General features: G+C 36.4%; 1 protein-coding gene across 3 annotated transcripts in view; it reads right to left on the bottom strand.

The window, feature by feature from the left end:
• VAV3 (vav guanine nucleotide exchange factor 3) overlaps positions 1 to 22067 on the bottom strand; it is a 203619-nt gene that overhangs the window by 79574 nt on the left and 101978 nt on the right. For all 3 annotated transcript variants that reach the window (XM_075422241.1, XM_075422242.1, XM_075422243.1), the window contains exons 16-17: positions 10646 to 10747; positions 7949 to 8049 (exon numbers count right to left, since the gene is read on the bottom strand). In XM_075422241.1, coding sequence (XP_075278356.1) covers positions 7949 to 8049; positions 10646 to 10747 — 203 coding nt within the window. The remainder of the gene's footprint in view (positions 1 to 7948; positions 8050 to 10645; positions 10748 to 22067) is intronic.

Genomic DNA, 22067 nt, shown 5'->3' with positions numbered 1-22067 from the left:
CTGATACCTGCAGCCGCCCCGGGCTGCACCAGGCCCTGTTGTGCAAACCTCCCTGCGCTCATTGGTCCCGCCGCGCAGCCCAGCTGGCTGGGAGCAGCGCCTTGCTATGAGTTATGCTGCACCGCCCAACAGCCGCACGGCAATCTGGTCCACTAAATGCTACAGACTTCTAGAATGTTTCAAAAACACTTTATAAATAGTGACTTGTTGGGAATTCAAACACTACAGTTCTTCATTGCAAGTTGAGTTTCCACCTTTTCTTGTCTCTGTCTTTTCATAACATGCCAACATATAGAAAGATAAGATACATATATTTAGCTTCAAAGTTTTCTGTATTTTGTGTATTTAAGTTCAATTCAGCATTGCATTTGTATACCACAGATTCTGAAGCCATTGGTGTTTTACTTGCCTCTTTTGCTATGAATTTTCTTGTACTGTTTAAAAATTAGAAAAAAAAAAAAAGTCTTGTGGGTGGTCAGAAAGACTGCACTGGGACAACACTTTTGCATCCACACACCACCACACATCACAAAAGACACAAAAAGGGGTATTTTTTTTTTACTTTTCTCTGTGAATGTCTAACCTGCTAACAGGTATTCGGGTGTACTCTAGATTTTAGTTCGGTGCCTTATCAAAGCACACACAGCTGTATTTACCTGTGTGCGCTCTCTAGGACTGCACACGCTGTTGAGGCAAAGCACAAACTGCACATGCTGGTCTGCACTTCATCACATTTGAAAACTTTTACTGTAATATCTTGTAAACAATAAGCCATAATCACAATAAGTCAACTAAAAAGCTTTAACTGCAAGTGGATTTTTGTTCTGCTAAAAAAAAACCACATTAAATGGGGGGGGGAGATATATCTATATCTCTATCTATCTTCGGCTTTCTAGCATTTTATGCAGATAAGGCATGCCGAGACCAAGCACGTCAGCTGAGGACTCTGGGCTGGGCCAGGCAGGCACAGTCTGTTTACTACCGGCAGAGCTCTCTTCTCACGTACACTTTCAGTCACTGTTTCCTCCCTCATACAGTGTGCCAAAAGCTGCATCATCTTGTCATCCACAGAAAACACTTTTATGATTATAAACTTTCCAAAAGTATTCATTTGCATTTGTATAGTGAGCAAAGAGAAGTAAAATAAGCCTGCCCCAAAGGAGGAGATGACGGTAGACTACTGGGGTTTTCTAAGGAGCCTGAGGGAATTAGTTGCCTAAGTGCTGAAATTCAATATAATTTTGGTATTTGCATTCACAATTGAATATGCCTTTCAATTTTTTTTCCAAAATCTGAATAAAATCACCTTGTTTGAATGTTTCAGCTCAGCATTATAAATTACTTCAAATCAAGGGAAGTCATTTAGGTAAGTACTTGCAAGGGGGGCCAAAACTTCAAATCCAGACTTAAGACGTTTTTGTGTTGGTATTTTTTTGGGGTGTTTTTTTTGTTTGATTTGATTGTTGTTGTTGGTTTTTTTAATTGCCTATATTTAGTTCTGCAGATCGCTTATGAAAAAAAATGAAATGTCATTCTATCCTCCAATGGGAATGAATGAATCTGATTTTTAATGGTTCCTGTTGAATATTATTTTTACCTCTAGATAATATCCCAAATGCAACTAGATGAATGAGTTCCATTTGGCGATTGCAGCATCCCAACACTTTTCACAATAAATAATCAAGAAACTCATTGATTAAATTTCAACAATTGGATTCAAGAAATCACTACACAGGAAGGTAATAAATACTTCCGATAATTCACATAAAATAAATTTCATTAAAAGGGAGGCGGGGAAATTGGATTAAAAAGAAAGCCCAAAACTTTGCCAACACTGACGGACTGAAATGCCGTTTCTGACTCCATTATTAACACTTCCGGAATAGAAAAATACCCAGTATCTGTATTTCCACGTAAAAGACTATTCAAAAAATAAGGCTTATGCTTGCCTTGCTATTTCATTACAGTTTAAATGTTCTTGTATTTCAGAATATTCTGCATTGAATTATGTGAACTGCTTCCTCATTAAATCTTTTTTCCAAATGTTACACAAGTACAAGGGAAAAAAAAAACCCTCATTTCTATTTTTTTTAAATGAATGTCTGAGGATATCCACCAGCAGATATTTTTACACATGACAATTTTAATTCAAGTTCCTGCTCATCACCAACGTGCCAATGATATTAGGAAGTGAGTGAGTTCTCATTTCTGACAGCAAGCTACTTTAACTGCCATAGTTGAGCACAATTTTTAGGGTTTTTGTTTCTTCACTGAGACCATAATACCATTGGGTCACATTTTGATAATTATATTTTAGTACAAAAGCAACAACAGGAGCAGCAGCTGGCCTCAATAAGTGAGGGAGCACAGACTGGAAAATGGGAATAAACTGCTCCTCAGGGATGCACAAAGCAGCTGGATTTACATGCTAACTAAACGCATAGTAAATAAAAAGTACATATAGTAAACTACCCACCTTCCTATTTTAAAAGAAAATCCAAAATATTTAAAATGCAGGAACTACAAAGTAAGCCGCTTCGAAGGAGCTGTGGGACTACTTGCTCCTTTCCAGTCATTTAGCCAGTCATCGCATAATCAGAAGAAAAGCAAATCATGACTTAAAAGGACCATAGCGTAGGACTCTGCACAAAGTATCAAGCCCCCTAAAATGACTTTTGTTCAGGTTGAGCAAAGATGGTTAGTCAAACAATGCAGATCAACCTTTCTTGCAGTTAAACAAAAAGTGGCATAACTCCAATGAGCATTCAGGGATTTGAGCATTTACTTGTCAATGCTGTTGACATGGTAGGTTTGGAGGAGAGACACCAATTTTGTGACTATTGATCAAGCCAGCAAAAAGGTAAACAGTGAATGCTGCTGGTTTCTTTTTACATATCAAAAACGCATGCTTTCCATGAATAATCTCTAATGTGTTATAGAAAGCAATTATTAGAAAAACAGCATGGACTATATTAATGGGCATACACGTTACCACATGAAAGCAACTCTAAACTTAACCCATTCATATGGTAACATTTTTGTTCAAGCTCATCACACAGTTGAAACTTATTTTCCACCTAAGGAAATGTAGTACTTTTTCAAATGGAATTATCTGAAGGAGAAAGGAATCATGCGTAAGTTAACTAAAAACTAATACAAAAACGCTCAGTTAATGTTTTTCTAATCCATTTATGCCCTGATGAAAGATGCTTCTAACATTCCTTGGGAACCATGATATAAAGAAGAAAATTCTGTGGGTTTGGCACTGTATTTAAAATATTCAAAACTTTTACAGATTCTAGAACCATTATCAGAGATTCATCTAATTGAAATATTCAATAGTTTGTGGAACCAGCAAACATTTGCCTGAGAATACTCAATTCAATATAATTGGACAGACTTGGAAAAATTCCACTTTGGCAGTAGACATGAACTGTTAATTCTGCTGTTTTAGAACAGGAAACAGACTGGAGTTTCGCAGTATGTTCTGGGCAGAGTGATAATGCAGAAATTGCAAGGGCCACAGAACAACCTGCACAATGAAAGCAGGAATAATGAGGGAGACAGCTTCTCCCTTTATCTACTAAAGGTGTGTCTTACTCATGCGCGCTTAGCAAAGGTCTCACTATTAACCATTCCCAAATATAAACCCTTCCAACTAATTGGAGAGCATCACCAGATAAGTAAAATTGTCCTGTGCCTTGAAATAAGGCATAGTAGTGCAGCCGAGAAGCCAGAAGAGATAGAAAAGGAAGAGGAGACCTCCACATCAGCCACCAGAGAAACGAACAACACACACGTCCTTTTAAATGGCCCTGTCAAAGAAATATGTGCCTCCATTTTGTAATCTTTGTGTTTAAGGATTTCGTAAGGCCTTGTGTTTAAGACTGTACAACCAGACTTCAAGGAATTCATCAGAACATTAGCAAAAAAGAGGGGGCAATGAGGATTTCAAGTAACAGAAAAATTAAGTAATAGGGCATAAAACTAAAATGCAGAGGACTACTTGAGCACGTACAGGACAACATCTCAAGGGAAAAAAGTTTAATCAGTAATGGCAGAAATCAGCACAGAATATTTCAACCAGTACTGTTGATTTATGGCAACAAGGACAGGAACAATAAGAAACAAAAAAAAGAGGGGGGGAGCTAAATGCAGACATTTTGTTCTGTTTATTAATTCAACAGTTTAACTCTACATCTTTTATCACTGCAACTTCTACAGTCTGTTGAACCTGCCTTCTTTGAAGCAAAACATCTGAAGAGCTGGCATATGTTTGTGTATAGAGCATAGCATGGCAACGCAGCAATTTATCTTCAGATTTTGTCAATGTTTCTCTCATAAGTGTATCATCTAAATCTGACACTTATTAAATTTGTCATTCTGAAGGTTTCATCTTTCTTTGGACGTTTGTCTTTTGAATTTTCACAAACCGCAACTTGGAATGAAATACAAAAAGATTTAATCCACTCAGGGGGGTACTAAGCAGCATTTCAGAACAGCTAGCAAAAACATCTGCTCAGTGGTCTAAAAAGAACACCAAATCTAAAACTGTACAAAACCAGAAACGCTGAGGAAAATTCAAATGCCTTTAAGAAACCTAATGGTATATTCTCACTGCAGACTTTTTAAACTCATCACCTCTTTTCAAATAGACCTCTAGAAATACAAGAGGTCTACAGGATGGGAATGGAAATTATTTAAGTCATAGCAAAAGATCCACTTATGAAAAGATAATAAAAAAACTCAGGACTATTCAGTTCAGAGAGTATACTAATAAGAAGTCATGAGAAATTATAAAATAATTTATCATATAGAAGTAGTCAGTCAAGACTTCCACTGCCTCTTCTCACATAAAAACACAAAGTGGCATGGTAAATTAAAAAGGTAAGAAGATCAAACATAACCAGGGTAAGATACACAAGCTACAAAAAAAAAAAAAAACCAACAAAAAAAACGAAGCCAAGCAAAACCTTTACGGAACTCACTGTTCCAAAACTTCTAAAACTCAGTTAGATATTTCTATCAACAAAAATAGGGAAGCTATACAAAAGCATTAACAAGATGTAAAAACTCTTAGAGCATCAAAAAGATAAAAAGAAAATTTAACAGGATTAAGAAAGTAGCATCATTCCTGGGCATTGTCTGCCACACTGAGGATTTGTACTCTCCTGTGAAGCATTTGGAATCTACCACCAGCAGAATGACAGAACACCAGATTAAACAGATGACACATACAGCATAGGATATATATATATATTCCATGTCTGTGGCCATAACTAATACCACATGACTGTGGATCCAGTTTCCCAAAAGGATGATTGTGTTTCATGTCCATTATAACCTGTGAAAAAGGCGTTAATAGTCCCTTAGAAACAAAAGAAATAAATAGCGATATAACAAATATACCAGGCATTTTGCTACTATTGAACTATTCCGGCTATGCTCTGCAATTTCTTATCTAATAGCATTCTCAGGCCATCTCTGCTAAATTCCCACAGGAGCAGCAAATGACACTAGAAAAATTAAATTTATCATAAATTAATTTCTCTAAAGATTTCAAGAAGAAAAGCTTCAAAATTAAAACTATGTTAGAATTTCATGCATGTAGAGCATACTTTTTCTATAACCTGCCATGAAAATGTTGAATTTTACTGGATATCTTTGTGTCTGCATTCCTTTAATAACATGTAGGCATGGCAGATCACTTTTGCAGAGCTATGCTAAGAAACAGTCTCCCATATAAGTTAAAACATAGCCCCAGAAAATTGTTAACGATCCAGTTGCTTCTAACTTCACTAAAGACTCAGTACAGTATAATTTTACAAAAATCAGGGCAATGATTTAGACTAAAACCCCAAGTATCATTCTGCTCCTTTGAAGCTGTGAAATGATAATTTATTCCACTTACAAAGAAGCAGAAATGTGATTTTTTTTTTCTCTCTAGCAAGTGCACAGCACTGCTTAAGTAAATATGCAGGCAAATGGCAAGAAATCAGACCTTGCATTATCTAAGGCATTTACGGTCATTCTTACTGATACACATTGCACCATATGTGTCCAAAGATCTTTACAGAGCAATAGAAAGACAAGCTCCTGCCTCCTGGGGTGCCAGATATCCTATTAAAATAAAAACTACAAAAATTATTAAAACAGAAGGTTCAAAAGAAAGGGAGAAGTAGAAGGAGGTGTGGTTTATACCACAGAAGATCGCTCTTTTGTGAAGAATGGTATATGCTTGTTTTTCCACTCTATTGTAATTGCTTTAAAATGTTCAATTTTTAATATAATTTTAAATATTTATTTTCTTTAGAATATCCATAGGAGGTTTTATGAAAAACCTGTGTTCCAAAAAGGATTTCAATGAAAAATACTGATTGCTTGCATGGTTTTCAGATCTAAAAAAGATTTTGTTAAAAAATTCATACTTGGAGGACAGCATGGAAGATCTCCAATACAGGAAAGCAACTTGGAAAATAAAGTTCACTGACAGCAGCAGAAGTCAGTACCTGCCATCCTGATGATTTAATGAGAAAATGAAGCAGCTAAATAGCACAGTGAGCCAAAAGCCAAGTAGAAGGTAGGAAGTAATGCAAATACAGACAAAGACAGAAACAAGCTCATACTATTTTGAAAGGAACAAAAAGCTAGAACCAAAATCTTCAAGCAGCAGCCTAGTGAACAGCAGTGGACAGAGTCATGATGTAATTCAAGCTGTGGAAGAGTATTATCTCTGCAACAACATTTTGCAAAGATCGTAGACAGCAGTATCAAAAAGAAAATAGCCCAGTGGAGGAGGTTGCAGTAGCTTATGTGAGATATGTAAGACATGAGAAACCTCACAAACTATTATGAATTAATTCTGGAAAGGAATGTACAGGTTTTAGAGAGACAAGAAGGACAATTAATTAGAAACGTCCCCAACATATATAACTGCACTTTCCAGAAATCATCATGTGTTCCAGTGACTTTTCTCTTTCAAACAACAGAAATGCAAACATATTAATGGGCAGGAAAATTCAGGGGTGAAGGTGTGTATGTTTGTCAGTTGTACCACCCATCAGCACCAAATCATCTCTAGAAAGAAGAAAGAATAGTTAAGAACCTGGACAGAGGGAAGAGTCAAAAATGGCACTACAGTTATCTGACTAGCTAACTGGAGTGTAACAAACTCACTGTCACCAGTTGAATAGGCACAGGGAAGGGAAGGAGAGCAAATGATGAGAGCTAACACTCAGCACTAGCAGTGGGAGATCCAGAAAATGTCAGAGAGAATTACAAATACAATACTGAGCAGAAAATTTGGAGTCACCTGAAAGTGACCAAACGGCAGCTGAAGTCAAGAGAGTCCTTAAGGTCCCAAGGAGCAGAAGGAGAACAGGGAAAGTGCAAAGTGACAATGGCCAGGGAATAAATTCCCAGGAATCAATTAAAAGAAGAGGAAGAAAATGGTCCTTGCATGTGCGAAGCAGAGAGCCATCAATCACCTTTTTATGACTATTGTGAGTGCACAGAAACCATGGAAACCAGAGATGAAAGAGGAAGCTGAGACAACACAAACAAACAGCTTTAGGAGCTGAGAGGAAAACATGAAAATTGACATAGACATAAAGAGGGAACCACAAGGATGACAGATGATACGCTGTACGCTAGGAGTTACATACGAGCAGTCTACGATTAAAACAAGAGCAATTCCTTATTGTATACAATATTGATGAAGAAACTGAATTTGACCTGTCACAGTTATCTCCTGGTTTCTAACATATCAATTTAGTAGTAATAAAAATCCCTATGAATTCTAATGCAATTCTAATTGTGCTTATGAATGGGAGTTTCACAAGTATGTATGTTACAATAAACACAAATTAGAGGTAAATTAAACCATAATTATATCTAGCAAGTTTTATGTCCTAATTAAAAACAGTACTCTAACATAAAAATGACTTACCACCTGAATTAGCTCTGCCACAATTGTCTAATCTTCCTAAACATTCTTTGTGTGCTCCAGCTCCACACTTAGAACATAAATAGCCTTGATAAAACGTTCCCCTGTAAAATAAAATTAGGTAGTGATATATTAGAGGTGATAAATTCCACACATAAAAGAAATAAGAGACATGGCAGAAGGTATTAGAAGTCATTTGCTGTTCTGCGAAATGATAGTCCTTAAAGGCTCGAGAAAAAGTGACAACTGACAAGGAGCTCACCTGCTTTTCATCACTTCTAGCCATTTAAAAATCACAACCAGACAGTTCTTCTGGACTACTAGTAGAATAATAATCTCCATTTCACTTCAGTCCAAAGCAACTTTAGCACAGTACACTTGAAATTGTACCATTATGTATCTATCCTATTATACATCTACACTTCATTTCACCTCTGTGGGAATTTGCCTAGACACCATGAAGAATAAGATCCATTTCAAGAGAGTTGTAAGTGTGAACATGTATTTAAGCATTAAGGAGTTTATAGGCTATATTGCAAATATTCTTGACTTTAAATTTGTTCATTAAAAAAAAAAAAAAAAAAAAAAAAGATAAATAGATAGATATCCAGGTACACTTTACTTAATATTCAGAGCTGCTAAATAAGGAGTGACTTTCCATACTCTAAATGTTCCCCAATTCCTCTTAATGAATTGGAATGTGGATTTGAGTCTGAGGAAACTGATTTATTTCCAGATTTGTGCATGGCTTTTCTCTTACGTAGGATACACTAAATGGGTAACAGGGAAACAGTTTTTTGACATGTACCTCTATATGAGTTCATCTACTGATTTATCTGCTTACTCTTCACACTAAACTTGTCTGTCTCCAAGATTATCCTGACCAGTTTGGACTGATTATGCATCCTAGTCTAACATGACACCTTCAGCTTCAAAGGAAAATCAGGTGTCTCATATGGAACACAGGACTGAACAAGTTAAACCACAACAAAATGTACAGGAACTGCTATTTACTACAGCAATTTCTAGACCGTTAGTGATTAAATATATTTTTAATTAAATTCAGAAACTCCGTATTTTCAAGTATCGGAATACACAAACTTAAAGACAAATAAGTAGAAAGTATAAAAACATTTTAATACAGTCTTCTGTTTTTATTTTTTTCGTATTGCTACACATGAATGCAAGATTCTCTAGATAAAAGTGTAAGACAACATTATCCTTCACTACAGATGCTTCTAGGACTAGGATTTTAAAGATTAGGCATTAAGGTTCAGATCTTTTTTTTTTTTCAGGTATTTACGCATTAGTTTGTATTTAAAGCTTAAAATGACAATCCATTTCAAAAAGTGATTTAGGCACTTCATGAGGCTAAGTCCAGCAGGCTTTCAATAAAACTTAAATATCCAGGGACATGTCTATACACCACAAGATAGCACTTGGGGATACCCAAGCTATCTTGGAGCAACTTGGCATGCCTATGCAGAACAACGCAGCATCATGCGGGCTGTGTCCTGAAAGCAAGACAACTGTTTCGCAGCAACAGCAGTTAGTGCAGTAACAGAGTTACGACTCAACTATACTGCTTCAAATTCAGAAATTAGCCCTGCCATCTCTAAGTTCAGGATGTCTGCACCACTCTTCAAAGTCACCTAGGCCTTCTTGCATGGAAAAAAAAAAAAGTAATCTAAAAAAAAAAGTTCTGAAAATCCAGGTCAGTCTAACTTTTCAGGAAAAAAGTTGCTAGAGGAAAAAATACATGGCAGGGAGGGACATATCTGAGGTTATTTTATTCCATGCCTGTGCTTAACAAAAGCACTACCGATACATCAAACGCCCTTTCTAAAATGCTGTGGCTACGTTTTTTGGAACATCGACAATGTGCAACATGAGCACCTGAACTGGCCAGAGTTCACAAAGCTTTTGCATCTCCAACTTACGCAAAGGAATTTAGGTTGAATACGTATCTCTATGCCACTGGACATTCCACATTTACAAGCAAACAAGATAGCTCCTAAAAGATAGCTCAAACAATGAATCAGAAACTACAGATGTGCAAGCATGTGTGTGTTTCAGAGAAAAGAGGCAGAAAATATGAAATTTCTTAGCTTGTTACCCTTACAAATCCTTGTTCATGAAAGCATTAGTTATCTTCTAGCATTTTCTTATCTACGTTTGCAACATCTATCTTTAATTTGTCTACATATCTATGGTTCAGAAATGCCTGTTAATGCCTCACAGTTTTTTGCCTCACAAAGCCACCTCTCCATCTCAGACATTTATGAGCATCATCATCATCTGATTTCCAAAAAAAATATTCCATTTGCTCTTGTGACTGGTGGTCTACAGCAACAAGACCTGTGGAACAGCCGTGGCAGTCAAAACCGTACAAAATGGTTGTCATTTACTGTAACTTAAGAGCTCCTGTATTAAATAAAGGAATTCTCATAAAAGAATCACGATAAATCAGTCTTCTGATACATGAGGAGCATCCTGAAGTTTTTGAGCTTTTAACAGCATTCCTGCTAATATCTGGAAATTTGATTATAAAAACCTGCTAATACAATGAGAAATACCACATATGACTTCATGGCTTGTCTGTCTTGGACAGGTAACTAGCTAGCCATGCACTTCCACATACTCCTTTGACTCCGACATTTCACCTGGGGAAAAAAAAAACACAACCCTTAAAACTCTCACCTCAGAAGCATCTGACAAACTTTGCAAGATGTCACACGACTGAAGGTATGCATTTTGAACTCATGAAAGCTGGTATCCGCATAGTCTGGCCGTATGTTTGACCTAAAAACATTCGAAAATCTGCTTTAAACCGATGAAATCTAGAACATAATGCAGCATTCACAGCAGGAATCTGAATCCACGAACAACTAGTTTTATTTACACTATCATGTTTTTCACTGAGGTGAACCAGAAACGTGGACTTTACCACATACCTTGATATGAAATCTGAATATGATATTATGCAGACCTGGTCCTTAAAAAAACACCCTGTAACTACCTTAGCTGTCACAATAACTAGAAAACTACACATTGAAACAAACATCATCTGGTTTTTATTCCTGTTCAAGTAACGAGGATCACTTTATGGACCTAAAGAACACTCACTTTTTCATTCTCAAATATTTTGTTATGTGGATGCACAAGGAAAAGCAAGTCACAATGCAAACCACCACATTTGAAAACATGAGCAGCAAATTTCAGATGCAATTATTATTATAATTATGCAGCAATACACTGGATAACACAAGTGATTTCAAAAGCATTTAGGAAATATTTGCTGGGGTTTGGCTAGTCTTTCTTAAATGAGTTGCCCAATGCCTACAGCTGTTGCTACACACACCTAATTTAACAAATAAAATAGAAGATCACTATTCACACTGCCAAGATACCAACACGCTATTGACAGACTTATTTCCAAAGATCGAATTTATGTACAGAGCACTGGTCCATTACTGTACATGTGTTTTGCTTATCCTCTCTACTAATACCTTTTAAAAGCAGGAGTACAATTAAAAAATGACCCACTCATCATCCTGTTGCATGGTGACCATCTGCAGGTTTATTTAAATTTTATTAAGTAACCCCTTCGATTTTCTTCTGTCATCTTCCCCATTTCCAAGACTGGGGGAAGAACAGGAACTTTGAAATTTTTTAATTTATTTTTTTTTAATTCAGTAACATCCCCAACCTAGCTTAACACTGTCAAACCCAGTAACACTGGTGCATATACTAGGTGCATAATTAATATTAAGATAGACTGCATCGGACAAGAATATAGAGAGTAAGGATTAACGCATTTTTAAATGTTATTTATATCAGAATGCTTAGGATTACATAAATTTCTGTCATTTTTCTAGCAAAATCATGGGAATGCATGATGCATAGGATTTAAAATAGGAAAAAAAATCCTGAGGGTAATAATCCAAGAATCCACAACACTCAAAAGAAAGACCAAAAGCTTTTCCGACACACAAAATTACAAATTCGTGTATTAAAGTTGGAGATACTTCTCTAGTAAGCTTCATTTTATGTATTATAAATAACTTCTAGACTAAAACATAGACCAGCCATAAATTGCAATGAAACATAAATATAGGTAACCATGTAAACAATCATCTCTACAGGACTGAAGGAAAAGGCTTATGAAAAAAACATTCAAGGAATATGTTTAGGTACCTAGTGTCAGAAAGGTCAGCCTTCTAATCTGCCTGCCAAAAATGAAAGTGCTGAAAAATGAAACTGCACTCAAAAAGCAAATGGGATTTTGCTTTTATGCTTGAGAATAACCTTACACTCCGTACTGTTTTAACTAGCTCACTAGTATCTCTCTTTCTGCTATGATATGCAAAATGTCAATACCACAACTACTGCTAACTAAAACAGGCATGGATACTACCTATTCACAGCAGGAAGGTACAGGTATCAGGATAAAATCAATCTCAAAAAAGTAAAGAATTTTTTAAACCAGGAGAACAACGTATTATTTAGGGCTGTTAACTCTAAAGAGCAAGGCCTGTATTTTACAATGTTTGCCAAGGAGCTGTTAAAACCTCTTATGCTACACAGTTAACTATGGACAATCCTGAGAACTCCCTAGAACAAGTTACAGTGCTTACACTCCCAACAAAAAGCAGCTTTTGTTGTGTAATTGGTTCAGACCAGGACAGCTTGCAACACCCAGTCAAAAGTATCAGCCTCATGTACAGAGACTCATGAGATTTGAAAGCATATAAAATTAATCCTAAACCTAAAATTTTCCGAGAACACACTGAAGAAAAAATTCTGTTCTTTTAATTAGAGCAGAATCAGTCTTCAAAAATAAAAAGCATAGTGGATGAAAAGAATAAGAATGACAACCTCATACAGACAGCTGTATATACAATACAGAAGGTATTTCATCACTGCTCAAAAAAAAGCATTCCTATTTATGCAAAAGCAAAGTTTCCATCATCAATATTCTGATAAAGGCAGTAGAAAAGAACAGTGCAAAATAATATGCTTACTCTGAAGACAGAGTACTGTCAAGTGATGCACAATATAGAAAGATAATTAATGATAAAACAAAACCCAGCAAAAATAAAAAGGTAATGTGTATTATCTACTGTAAACGTGGATGTGGAATAAGGAAAGCCCTGTCGAAAAATACATATTGCAGTGCTAACCATGGACAGGAAACCTCTTGCACATTCTACTACCTGATCAGTCATGCTGCATTATGGCAAACCCAGTTCTGTAGTCACATTACACATCACATCAGACAAGTTGGAGAATCTGAGATGATGCACTGTAGCAATATAAATCAAGTTGTAAGTCTTCTAATGTAATGTCTGAAACTTAATGGATCTAGGGGTTTGATATTTTAGTTTTCAATTATGCTGCTTGTTAACAAATCAAAAATAATGCAAAAATAACCCAACCTGATACCACACCAAAGTTTCCAACTAGAGATTAAGCACAACTCATCTGTGACGGTCCAAGCCCAAATACCACAACGACCACAGGAAATTTTTTTCCACAGAACCTTTCACACTGAACATTGTATACTATTTCTTGAGTTTTTCAGTATAGTAAATAAAACTGATAACTTAAATGGAAAAACAGTCACAGCACAGCACACAACTTTTCATAGTCATGTCCAACCATAAAGAAACTCTTTTAGTTACAGCATTCACGTCTTACACTGATACTTTGAGAACACAGAACCAAGCTGCCACAACACAGTAAAGACAACATTTTATCCTTCTCAAATCTTCTTTTCCCTTCTGCTTCCCAACCTGTGAGCATGTTCCAAGACACAGAAAAAACTGAATATTATATGTCAATATTAATTTCAAGCTTAATACTAAGAATATTTTCTTCTTCAGAAATAGGATTTCTTGCCGGGGGGGGCAGGGGGCGGGTAGTAACTGACATAGGATTGTTACAAAAATTCAGACATATTGAAGCAAATTCTTTGGCTAGCATTAGGAAAATCTAATTTTGGACTTAAACCATGTTCTTTCCCCAGCACAGTGGAACAGTCACCAGTCAAGCCCTCTCACAGGTTCCTCAGTCTTCCTTCCACAACCCCTACTATGGGGTGCCGGAGCAGGAAGTTACCCATATGTCAGCAATACTTAATCTGAGGTAAATAACGACAGAGAATGTGTTCCTCATTGTATGGTAAAACTCTGTCTCTTATTTTTACAAGCAACGTGGTGAGTCAAAAGTAGTTTCCCTTCTTCTCTTCTACTTTTTCCCCAGGCTGTTCTAACTCCTACACTCTAGCAGAGACAAAATGTCAGGATACAGAAGCAGAGTGAATCTGTAATTAGGAAAATTTTTCCAACTCTCTTCTCAATTCAGTAGCCAAGGTTTTGTAAGGGACATCCACGAGTGCCCTCTCCTGCATAGTGCTGAATCCCTATAACCACTTACTCCAGTCACTACAGCAACGTCCTTGGGCTGCCCCTGAGCCTTTTGAGTAAAGCTTTCTCTTTCCAAGTTACTTGCAGAATATTAGTCCCACTGGGACCAATTCACTGCTACACCACCAACCCAGAGACCTGTAGATGCCTGTCTTGCAAGTCTCCTTTGTCCTTTGGACACGCAATTCTTGTGTCTGCCTCAACCACTGGAGCCACCGTTCAAGGAGCAGAATGACCATCATCTTCAGTCAATCCAGCATGCCTGAACAGATTTTTCGTCTGTAAAGTTTGCAGAGTTCAGTGTAGAAAAGTGTGATTCAGGTATCTTATTTGATTGCCCTCGATATCATCAGACTTCGGAGTACGCCATTTTTCCTGACCTTGTGCGTACGAAATATTCCCCTTTTAAAAATACTTCTCTGCATTTGCAGTGCCTCTACCTTCTATTGACTCTTACTTCTCAGAAGAGTAAACTGATCATAGGCGAACTCTGTTTTCAGCCACCCACACAGCATCTTTATAAATGGCATCAGAAAGTGTCATGTTATCAACAGTCAAGCTTCTGCAGTCAGAATTTATTCTAGTAAGAATCTTCGCCTAGATTAATGTCACAGCTGACCACGGAGTAACGCTACAGATAGCCCAAAACTATCTTGTCAGACAAGTCATCTAGGCACCTATCGTTATGCCTACAGAATGAGGAGTAAATTTTCTCTACTATCCTACCTCATAATACCAAACTAATTGTGCATATGAATAAAATGAAACAGCTTAAGTTACAGTTTTCTAACTCTTTCCTATAGCAGTTGGGATAACAGTTCAAAAACTTGAAGTAATTCTTAATCCTCAAGACACAAACATGTCACAATCAAAACACTAATACTTAAGTTGAAATAAAGCAATGAACCTTGGCATTCTTGACATATCCAAGTGTAAGTTCTATACCTCATTTTACAGAACTGAACTGTGATCATCTTGGGTCTAAAGTGTTTCCAAGATGCATACTGCAATGAGAAAAGTACATCAATACCAAGCAGCTTAGATGGGATTTGTTACTGTCATTTCCTTACTTTATCAAAACTATACTCTGACAAAAAAACATTAAGGTCAGAATGTGTCTGAATAATAATAGCACACAACAGGTATTTGGCTACTTTATAGCAATGATTTGAATTTTTATCAGCATTCTTACATTCATGTTTGTTTCCAACAAAAAAACCTATACAGAGTACCTTTCACAACAGGTTGGACTAAACAACTGAGTTTTAATTTCTTCTGTGGGCTAGGCACAAATATGCATTCTTTTACTGTCAAGTATAAACTTCCTCTACACAGTTAAGGCTTACAAGATAAAATGCACCAGGAGAACTACTAAACTTTCAGCCCCAAAACTGTATCTTATCTCTACACTAAACATGTAATTACTACAGATAATGTGTCCCAAGAGAATAAATGAAAGGGTAAGAGACAGTTTACTATAGCTCCTTCCTTCTGTTTTCCCATGTGGAGAATAAGTGCATTAAAATCCCAGTCTTCATTTGCAGAAAGGCCATATTTCTAAGGATATAAACAATGAAAAAAATTCTTGTTTCACAAATTTTAACATACTGAGTACATCTTCCCTTTGATGCTTTGCCCTTCCGATGTTTCACTATTAGTCTTACAGGCATTAAGAACTATTGTCTCAAGTTTGTTGTGCATGAACATATTACTGAAAGCCTCCTGGCTGCCAACAAATCTATCAAAAATAAAATAAAGGGATAAAATAAACTATTACATTGATTAGACTAATTAATCTCTTAGAACAAGTTTAAATTTTAAATAAGAAATTAATGAAATGCAAATAACACTGCCTCTGTTGAAAAAGAGCACATGAAAGTGAAGACGTGGTATTATAAAAACATAAAGAGTAGAAGCAACTAGAATCTGCAGTCTTTGGCTCCTGGCTAGGGGTGTCAATCTCACAGCACAGCACTAGCAACAAGAAGGTATCCAGCAGCAGAGAGCACTGGAAGTCTACCATCTTGTGGTTTCATATTCTGCAAGGAGTTAAATGAATGAGACTTCAGAACACAGCACAAAGAAAAATTCTCCTCTTTCTTTTATTCTAAATCTACTTACTATTACCTTTAATGCCATCAGTTAGAAATGTAGTTGAAACAACCTGCCTGCATCGGCCACTGCTGTCCTCCACTAGTGACCAGTTCTTCCATATTTCTTGATGTATTTTGAGGGTCATTTCTTTTAATTGCTTCCTTGGCAGCTTTTCAATACTAGCTTGACTTCAGCAATTAAGATTTGTACAGATTCCCCCACTCCCTGGGTTAAGGCCACTGAGAAGGTGTTGCTTATACCCGTTACAAACATTTCAATTAATGTTGAAAAATTGCTTCTCTGGAGTACCTAATTATCAACTCAACTGCTTCCCAGACTTCAGGTATTTTTAAACTAAATTTATTTTTTCCTATAATAGAAGGAAAAATGTATTGCAGGAAAAAAAAAACACAGACCTTTTTGGATATTCCTCAAGATATATGCACATCATTTTTCCACCATGAAAAGCACCTACATGCTTAATTGCAGGAATCACAGCACATATAGCAAACTAAATAACAAATACACCACACAGAGAAATGCAAAAGTAACTCTTTGCAAATGGATCAAGAAAGCTCCGTTCAAAAGTGAATTAGCTATAAAACAAGACAGGGTATAAACAAAAGCAGGTGCTGACCTCAACACTGCTGAGTAGACCACTACTTCTGTTAAATACAGAGAAAGTAAAGGTATTGTAAACACGGATTGAATCCAGCCATTCTTCTCAAGGGACTGATGATAAACCTCACAGGTATTGCCTAAGCCCTGAGATGTTCCTCCAGATTTTCATAACTCAGCTAGACTGTCAACTTGGATAGAAGAGGAGCCTTCTCTTCCCCCAGCAGCAATTCCACAAGCATCTTTATCTGAAGGACCCGGAACAGCAGCAAGTGCCCAGATATGGATGCCCTTGCGCCAGAAACAGGCTGTGCAGCAGAGTCACAGGTTCTGCATAACAGCACAGTGAGACAGCTGCCCTTTCTCTGGGGTTGACAGTTGTCCCCCCAAAAGCAAAACACACGCTAGGAAGTTCTAATGATATTTTCTTATTTTTGGTTTTGACTCATCTTTGCAGAAATGCTACTTAGGTCAGGTTTTGAAGATCTTTTTCACATAACAGTTTCTTCAAGAATGCAGTCCTGTCACAAGAAATTCTGCAGGGTGTGATTGTATGTAGATGCTTGCAAATATCCTATAATTTTAAAAGTACTTTTATTTGAAACTGAGTAGCCATCTCACTTGATTGAAACTTGGCTTTAGAGAATAGTTAATGTATGTATGCCCACCTGTGAGCCCAGAGGCATACAAATAAGCAGATGTATGAAGTATCAGATAAGGAGCCTCCAATGAATTGCAACTGTTTTAAGTATTAAAAGAAGAAATACTACAGGGAGCTCAGATAAAACTCAATACCTTGAACTCTCCTCAACTCTCAACCCCAAGTTAGACCTTTCATTTTAGGGCTGTTATTATTCTGCACTCCATGTCATGCTTATAATAATTTAAAATACTCCATACAGAACTGTTCAGAATTATGGACACCCTGAGCACGAACTACTGAAGAACATTTTAAAGTATATGTGACATGAAATCTGATGCAGTATTCATGCAGTATAGCCTATAAAGAAAATGGCACAGGTTAATACCCGAGGACACTGAAAATTCTCATTCCAGTTTTACTTATTGTACTAATACTTGATATCACTGTAGGAAATCCATCAACGAACCTAGATCTGCCATAAGTATTTCTACGTTATTAACTGCTAACAAAAACGAAGACATTCTAAGCTAAAATTCCTCGCTTGTGCCAAAAGTACCTCCTTTCAGAATTTTAAGCACCTTTGAAGTTAGCCATGACAACTACTACTAAGCATCTCAGAAAATTTTGGAAAATTAAACTAGGCAATAAAATATAGCTAACATTGCCACATACTCAAATGTTTTAAGTAGTAACAAGGACAGAAGCTATGAAACGGAAAACCATACACCTTACTGTCAAACAAGACCAAAAGCTTTCAGTCAAATCTCATATGAAAAATTTCACGCAAAGTTTCTCCCAAGAGACGCTCAGCCTCACTCCCTGCTCTGATATGCAGCCAATTTCCCTCAGAATCCTGTTCCCCACAAACAGCAGAACCAGCCTTACATTTGCACTACCCTTTCTTTCCACACAAAACATTTCAGCTCTTTGGAACACCATTTCAACTGATCACTTCACACAACATGCTGTCATCTTACAGAAAGACATTTGTGTAATAAAAACAACAATGCAGAGACAAAAACACAAATAAATAATGCTTTTTCAATCTTTACAAGGATTTTATTATTTAGTGTAAAAAGGTGAAGTGAGAAAATGGCATTCTAAAGGGGTATTCTCACTAGAGATGGGCAATGTCATTTCACATCAATGATTTTCAGCTTCTTTTCTACCTTCTCAGGAGCAATGCTGATTACTTACAGTTAATTCATTTCTGCTGTTCCAGCTAGGCTGTCATACTTCGGAATCATCTTTGAAGATGCTATTTACTGAATTAATCAATCAATCCCTTCTCCATATGCTAATACTCAAATATTCTGGTTTGTCACATCAAAGAGTCTCCATCAAGATGACATGTTATATAATTAAATTAACTATATCACAAGTAAACTTTGCTTTTGATCAAGAACACACAACTTCTAAGACTTTGCTAGGAAATTTGCTTATTTGATCATACGATGAATGGCTTTTTTAAGATAAAGGAAATTATCTTGTTAGCTTTTTGAAAACGTATTGCATTGTTTCAAACAAGATAATGGCTTTCGTTTTTCCTTATCAGTCTACTTCCCTGAAAAGCATGGGAGATGGACTGCTTTGAGCTAATCTATTCCTGTACAACAATTTTAAACACTACCCAATAGGAACAAAGCTCTGTCGCACATGAGTATTCAAATCAAAAGCATCAATACTTTATATACTTAAATATTCTTATTTGCAAATTATTTTTAATACTTAAATATTCACTGACTGAGACTTATTTGTGAAAGTTCTAAGTCTTACAGATCAAAATTTACAAAGTTGCTTGTCTTGATAAGCTTTAAATATTTTTATCACGTATTTACACATAACTGAAGACAAATGTCTAGGTTTTGGAGTAAAAAATGTAAAAATATTGGATGTATACAGCCACAAACTTGTAAATTACAGGACAAACACCTAAATCTGCTAAGAAAAAAGGCAGCATTCATTGCCAGGAAGACACTAGGACATCTGTTCATATAGCCAAAGTATCAGGACAAACATATAACACAGCATTTCACATTTACAGACTGAAAAAAACTAACACCTTGTGCAAAACCCAGTATTTAGATGGTGGTACTGTATTTTTATGATGTAGTGGCACTACAAATTTATTTTACTTAAAATTAAGAAACATTTATTAATTTTCAAAGTAATATACCTCACATGTCATAAGGTAAGTTGTAAAAACATAAGGACTGGGAAATCTTTGATCTTTGTGAACCAGAAGACATCATATCAAAGCATATTTATCATCTCCAAGTCTCTACACACCATTTTCATAAATTCTGCTTTGCTTTCACATTCTATGCTGTTCTTGCACTGTGCTCTTCGTCATAGACAGAATCTTCACACAGTTCTTGCTGTGTCTGGAATAATCTAAAGAAATTGCATAGCTACAAACACATTGTGAATGTTTGCTTAAAACCCTGAAAAACATTTGATCAAAAACAGCTGGAGTCATAGCAAAGAATAGCCAACCATTCTTCTTTGGTAGACATGAACTTGGCATTCATTTTTGCAATACTGAAATGCTCATACTGATGGAGAAGCCCAGAGAGACCTGTTTGTTTATTGCTCTGGTAACCTATGTGAGGTTTGTATAAGTGAAACACCTTTGCAGGCTGTTTGAAAAATGGAGCAGATAAGGCTTTTAAAGTGCTCTGATAAGAAAGCTTTAATTCAATATGTCAGTGTTCAGTATGTCAGAGCTCAAAGATTTTCTCAGAAGTCTTAACGCATATGCATTATTAATGCACTATCTGAGGGAACAGACCTATTTGAGCTGAATCTGGCCAATGTCATTAGTCACAGAGTGCAAACCAAATTTGGAAATAGGTATAGTAATAGGTAGAGAATGCTTTCCACCTACCTTGTTTCTTGTACAAGTTTTCTTTAAAATCTAGAAAACCAATGATCTCTATCCACTACTTATGTAGCTTGCATAATCTGAAATTACATTTTAAATTGCATTTCTATGTAATACGTTCCTGTCTAGGAATATACATTAGAGTGAAGTTTGCTGATAGCCATTTTTAGAGTGGATTACAAAGTACAACTGAGAGATCAGAGAAAGACTTAATTAAATTAGCAAATTGGACATCATGATGACAAAATAAATTCAGCACAAAGCAGCATGATATTGCATGCCGTGTTACAGTAACGAATTCAGATATTAAGTCAGTGAGAAAATGTAATATGTGGCCTTTCATGGAAAAGGTCTCTGCTGTTATGAGGAAGACAACACACACCTGCTACACATACAACTCCCTCCATGCTTTACTGTGATCAAGAAACAAACTACACACAGAGAAATATTTAGTGAATGGAAGCAAACGTTTGTAGTGTCAACATGAGACAGCTGTAGTAGTAACCAACATATTTTCTTTCAGTATTTATTCTATCACCTGACAACAAAATAAGATATTTAAACTCATCACAACAACGACAAAAAAAGCAGTTGCCAGATAATAAGAAATTAAATCTGATAATTAGTCAGCTAAGTAGTTCCACAGTAATGTAACTGAAGTATATACATGCATTCAATAGAGGAGGACAACTTCAACTTTCAAGGAGTTTTTTCTTTTAATATACAATGGTTAGCATAAACTCATTGACATATATTAGCTACTACTTTTAAAAATAGGCACTTTTAAAATAACAAAAGCATCTGTAGGAGAGCTTTCTAGAGAAAAAAAAAATCAATCGATGATTCTACCTTTTAGCATAAGCTGAGTAACATAAAAATATCAAATATTTTACATAATTTGTAGGTGTATTATGAGACATATATATGCTCTGATTCTTCTGGCTGGTTTTAATACAGGAGAAGAGAGACTAGACAGGATATGCTACCAGATAATCTAACAAAATTGTGTCACACTCACAATCAGGTTTTGAGGTTATTAATGGCTTAGTTACAGCAAATAAACCATGCACTGTATCATATTGCTGACAAACTTTCAGTTAATAGATGTGGTTGGACAGCTCGCATGACTGGCATGCTGTCATGGATGGCAACACACTCTTTAGGAAAGACAGCCCAACAAGGCGAGGTGGTGGAGTTGCTCTGTATGTGAGGGAGCAACTAGAATGCACTGAGCTTTGCCTGGGGGCAGATGAAGAAGGAGTTGAGAGCTTATGGGTTAGAATTAAGGGACAGCCTCATATGGGTGACATATTGTGGGTGTGTACTACAGGCCACCTGACCAGGAGGAGGAAGTTCATGAGGCCCTCTGCAAGCAGCTGAAAGTAGCCTCACAGTCACAGGGCCTGGTTCTCATGGGGGACTTCAACCACCCTGACATCAGCTGGGAAGACCACA

The sequence above is a fragment of the Opisthocomus hoazin genome, chromosome 6, assembly GCF_030867145.1.
Source record: "Opisthocomus hoazin isolate bOpiHoa1 chromosome 6, bOpiHoa1.hap1, whole genome shotgun sequence".
Lineage (NCBI taxonomy): Eukaryota > Metazoa > Chordata > Aves > Opisthocomiformes > Opisthocomidae > Opisthocomus > Opisthocomus hoazin.
This window is presented reverse-complemented; position numbering and strand designations above follow the sequence as displayed.